At 39.1% G+C, this 4,880-nt stretch overlaps 1 protein-coding gene across 1 annotated transcript; it reads right to left on the bottom strand.

Annotated features, from left to right (window-relative positions):
- Positions 1-1,787: 1,787 nt before the first annotated feature.
- On the bottom strand, positions 1,788-4,513 carry LOC120142051 (fructose-bisphosphate aldolase 3, chloroplastic-like). Its single transcript, XM_039156812.1, has 6 exons — positions 4,227-4,513; positions 3,502-3,771; positions 3,303-3,412; positions 3,047-3,137; positions 2,548-2,817; positions 1,788-2,367 (listed from the first exon to the last, which is right to left on the bottom strand). Exons 1-6 carry the CDS (start codon positions 4,389-4,391, stop codon positions 2,089-2,091), a joined length of 1,185 nt encoding a protein of 394 aa, XP_039012743.1. The 5' UTR covers positions 4,392-4,513; the 3' UTR covers positions 1,788-2,088.
- Positions 4,514-4,880: the final 367 nt, after the last annotated feature.

The raw sequence follows: 4,880 nt of genomic DNA, 5'->3' as shown, positions 1-4,880 counted from the left end.
AATTAGGGATGGCAAACGGGTGGGTCGGGTGCGGATACCCCCTCCCCCATCTCCATACCTACCTAATATTTTTCAATCCACCACCCGCCCACCATCCATGGTGGGTACAAATTTTCAAATCCACACCCGCCCACGCGGGTACATTTTCAAGTCCATCCACACACTCACTACCCACTAGCGACATACCTATCTAGACCCACCTGACAGCAAACTAAAAAGATGTTGGAGTTGGTTCTAAGACAGTTCGTGATGGGGTAGTAGCGCATGCTTCAATTTGTCAGATGAGTAGCTCTACGAATGTTATGGAGACAGATTGTAGGGAGCATGTAGTCGTAGAGCTGGATTGTTATGTTGCTTTCAATGTTAATGCTCATAGTGCGCCTAATATGGGTTTTGAGGGGTTAAAGAACATGGAAATTGCTGCTTTTGATGTTAATGCTTATAATACGACTAATTTTGTGTTTGGATGGGTAATATGGGCTAAAGAACATGGAAAGTGACGTGGTTAGTGGGATTATGGGTTTAATCAAAGAGTCGAATATTTCCCTAATTAAAGACCAGATTAAAGACTAAATATCCTTAATATTTGGATAAATTATATATTATATATTATGCAATATTAAAATTTATAAATTAGTCTCTAAAATTACACCTAAATTCATAATGGTCCAAAATTTAATAGATATTTAACTGGGTGGGCGGATGTGGGGCGGGCGGATACGGGGCGGGTGGATGCGGGGCGGATGCGGGGAGGGTAATGTCTCAAACCCATTACCCGCCCACCACCCACGACGGGTACTATTTTATAAATCCACACCCGCCCACTACCCGCTAAAATTATACCCATCCCCGCTCCAATTGGAGCGGATGCGGTGTGGAATCCACGAAACTGTACCCGTTTACCATCCCTAGTTAGAATAACCTTACCCGCAACACGTTTCAATCACGTGTCTTTAAATTTACATTCAATTTGATCCTTTAAACCAAACATTTTATTTTATCGGGCCTCGAATCAATCAAAACCATGTAAATGTTGTGGAATCAATGGTGGCATCGTCAAAAACCCCGTATGAAAGCAGACCAACAGCCTGGGCTAAGGACAACCACAAAGGGATAGTTCACATCTGTGAACTGTAATGATATATTTTCAGTGAATCGATCAAAGGTCAATGATTTCTGAGGATGGCTCAATTGTATATTTAGGTGTGAATTGGGTCCCATTGGCAAAAGAGCAACAACCATGATATCGCATAAATAGAGGTTTCCCATGCTGTGGGATATAGCACAAGAAACACAGTTTAGACTCTAATACCAACCCACAGCAGCCAAAACCAAATTTGAATTTAATAATTTATTATTCTAAATTAGATATAACAATATTTTAAATTCTCTTTCGAACCCTAAAGTTTATTTTTTTTTTTAAATATTCTTCAACTATTATTATAAACGTTAATTATTATACTGCCGAGTTCTGTGAATCAACAGTGGCCTTCTTCATTTTTCCTTAGCTTCAAGGTCTCACTACTCACTACACAGTTCTCCATAGGCAAATTTAGCTTTCCCCGGGAATAGCTTCGGCGGTTTTTGTTTTATTTAAATCTGCAGAACGGTCAGCATTTGCCAAAAACTTTAATGTGTTTTTGTTTAAAAAAAATAGTGGGGACTTGCTATTATTTATATAATATATATTTAGTTTTTAAATTAAATTAAACCTCAAATCACTCTGAATGAAAAACAAAAAAATTAAACTAACATGTGCTCGATACAAAATGATTCAGGATAACATGGACGAAACGAAATTCAAAAGCCTAAACCTGACCATAATTCAAGATGATACAAACAATCTAAACTTAAAATGGAATTCAGTCTAAAATTGACAAACCCAATAAACAAGCCTTACCTTAGATATTACCAAGGGAAGTGATTCAAGGCATGTGGTTTCTCTACTTTCCCATGCAAATTTATTCAACCTCTACTTTCAGGAGGCGTGGAGATAAAATGTAAAAACTTATCTAAAAACAAGTACTCCTCTCGCAAAGTGCCATGCATAGCCAACCAAGAGTGTGAGAAGTGAAACTTGAAGTCGTCTTAATAGGTATAGCCCTTAACGAACATTCCTTTCTTGGCTTCTTCACTTTCACCCTCAGCTGAGTATTTTCCGAGCTGAGCCAGAGAATTTGCCTTTGCACGCACCAAAAGAGCTTTCTGAGCAGCTTCGACGTTCTCAGGACGTCCCTCCCATATCTTAAGCACGGTGTTCTGCAATGCACGAGCATATGAGAATGAAACGTGCCACGGGTTCGGGCTTTGGTTCATTGCATGCAAGTTCAAGGTGGCTTCCACCTCAGACTGTCCTCCAGACAAAAACTGCAACATAAACAAATGCATAAACCTTTTCATTAATCACAGCTTCTCCAAATAGATCAAAGGTGTATATCACTAAACAGAGGAATAGATAAAACATGCTTTAAGAATCAAGATGTAAGAGCTTGCACGATGAAACTTCTAAAACTAAAGGTGTTGATGTGAACACGCATTTTTAGGTACCATGATTCCCGGAACGGCTGGTGGAACTCTTCTCTTCAGCATAGTGAGTGTATATTTTGCAATAGTCTCGGGAGAAGCCTTCTCTTTGTGTTCAGCTCCCGGGGTTACCATGCTGGGCTTGAGTAAGATGCCTTCAAATATAACATTGTTCTCAGCCAGGTAGTAAAATACTTCTGCCCAGACTTTCTCAGCTACTTCAAGGGTCCTTTCAATAGGGTGGTCACCATCAAGAAGAATCTCGGGTTCCACGATTGGCACAAGTCCATTGTCCTGGATAATTAATTCACATTAACATACAATTGAGCTCAATATAAAAATCACCTAAAACATAAAATAAGAACAAGTACCAATTAAGCTACCCAAGCGAACATAAAGAAGACAGTTGGAAATTATCTAATTTCCAATCACAGAATTCCAATTACTTCCATTTTGAGTGGAGAAACAATAAGCATTGCATTTTTTTAGGGAGTTCTAAGAAACTGATATAAATTGACAATACCTGAGAAATGGCAGCATAACGGGCAAGTCCCCAGGCAGCTTCCTTAACAGCTACAGCAGAAGGACCACAAGGAATGCTAACGACTGTTCTCCTGAGTATTTCAATAATACCCCATTTCATGAATGAGAATAACAATACGTGTGTATGAGTAAATATATGAATACACGTGTGTATATATATCTACGTATATATAAACCAACCAGAACTTTCATTTGAACTTTACAAGGCACAAGTTAACTAGGTAAAATAGACTTACCACTTGGCAAACCGAGCACCTTGTTTGTAGTACTCAGCCGACCTTGATGACAATCCATCCAAGCCTTGACACCAAGATTCGTTGTTTGATCCAGGTAGAGGAACCAAACCCTAAAACACGGTAATGTAAAAGATTGAATTAACGAGCACCACCAGCAAGAATTCTCAAGGCGCTGCATGTGGGAATTCAGCAGTGTTACCTTATCTACTTTGATGCCGGGCACAATTTTTTGTTCATGCAAGACATCCACAAACTTCTTCCCATCTGCTGTTGACTGGTAAAGTGTTTCTTCAAAAAGAATGGCACCAGAAATATATTCTCCAAGGCCAGGAGTTGTGAGCAGAAGCTGTCTGTAAGCCTGGCGGTTGGGTTCAGTATTGTCTAAGGCAATAGAAGATAATCTCTTTCCACATGTTGCATTCGATTCGTCGATCGCCAGGATTCCACGGCCAGGTGATGCAATAGTTTTCTACACGATATAAACAAATAACAAAAATATCAGTATTCTCCACCAAGCTGGCCAGCTCACTAAATTTATCACATAGTTCTCCGTTCATGAATTTTAATTAAAATCACCAATCGGTCAACGGCCTTTATTGCAGTTGCAAATGTAACAAATATTAGTATGATTAATCTAGGTAAAATAATAACATTTATGTTGCAGCCGGTTATTCAAATCCATGTCTCCATCAAGCATCAATGAAAAAATCAAATCCTATAATGTCAAACGGCAATCAATTTACAAGTAAAAACTAAATTCCGATTTTCAGATTAAAGAAAAAAACTAATTGTATATAAGTTGATCTCATTCGTTTCATGTAAATCGATCTATCTTTAGCCCAAAATCAAATCTAATTAAACGTCACATGAAATCTTTGAAGAATTGAAAAGGAAAGCAAAACATAGATTAATAAAAACACTAACGGCGGTTTTGATGAGTTCGTCGGTGTAAGCGCCGGCACGGATCGGGAGTGAGACTCTGCGAGTGGCGAGCCGTGTTGACGAGACGGATCGCAGAGAGGGAGACTGCTGGCCTCCAATCCAAGTGGACGACGGCACGTTGAGCTTAGCGAAGCTAACACAAGCCATGGCGGTGCGGCGGCGACGACGACGACGACGAAAGAGACGGAAAGGGAAGTTCGATTATTACAAGAGAAAGGGCAGTTGGGTTAGGTGAGGAGAGGCCGAGGAGTTTCTGTAAATGAATCGAAGTCACGTTTGGGCTGTCTTTTTCATATATACTGTTTAGGCCTATGCAAATCTGGAAGTGGGGAGTTGAACGTTTACGATGCGACAGAAACACGCGGCGTAACCAACACTTCTTCACAAAACCACGATTTTACTAAAGTGCCCACTCCGAATTTACGGTTTCAACCTTTCTCCTTTCGTTTTTATTTAGCTTGAATAATAATCACAATCAAAATTAATTATTATAAATAATGAATTACAATTAAAATTATTATAATTGTATTTATTTTTTATATCTTTAAACTCACAATCAATTGGTTTAGTAGGTTGAGACACTAGATCATTTAAGTAAGATCAAGGGTTCGAATCCCGATATTCGCAAAAGGATCA

Source organism: Hibiscus syriacus, unplaced genomic scaffold (genome assembly GCF_006381635.1).
Source record: "Hibiscus syriacus cultivar Baekdansim isolate YM2019G1 unplaced genomic scaffold, ASM638163v2 tig00002237_pilon, whole genome shotgun sequence".
NCBI classification, from domain to species: domain Eukaryota; kingdom Viridiplantae; phylum Streptophyta; class Magnoliopsida; order Malvales; family Malvaceae; genus Hibiscus; species Hibiscus syriacus.
The sequence above is the reverse complement of the archived record's forward strand: the minus strand, read 5'-3'. Positions and strand labels throughout refer to the sequence as shown.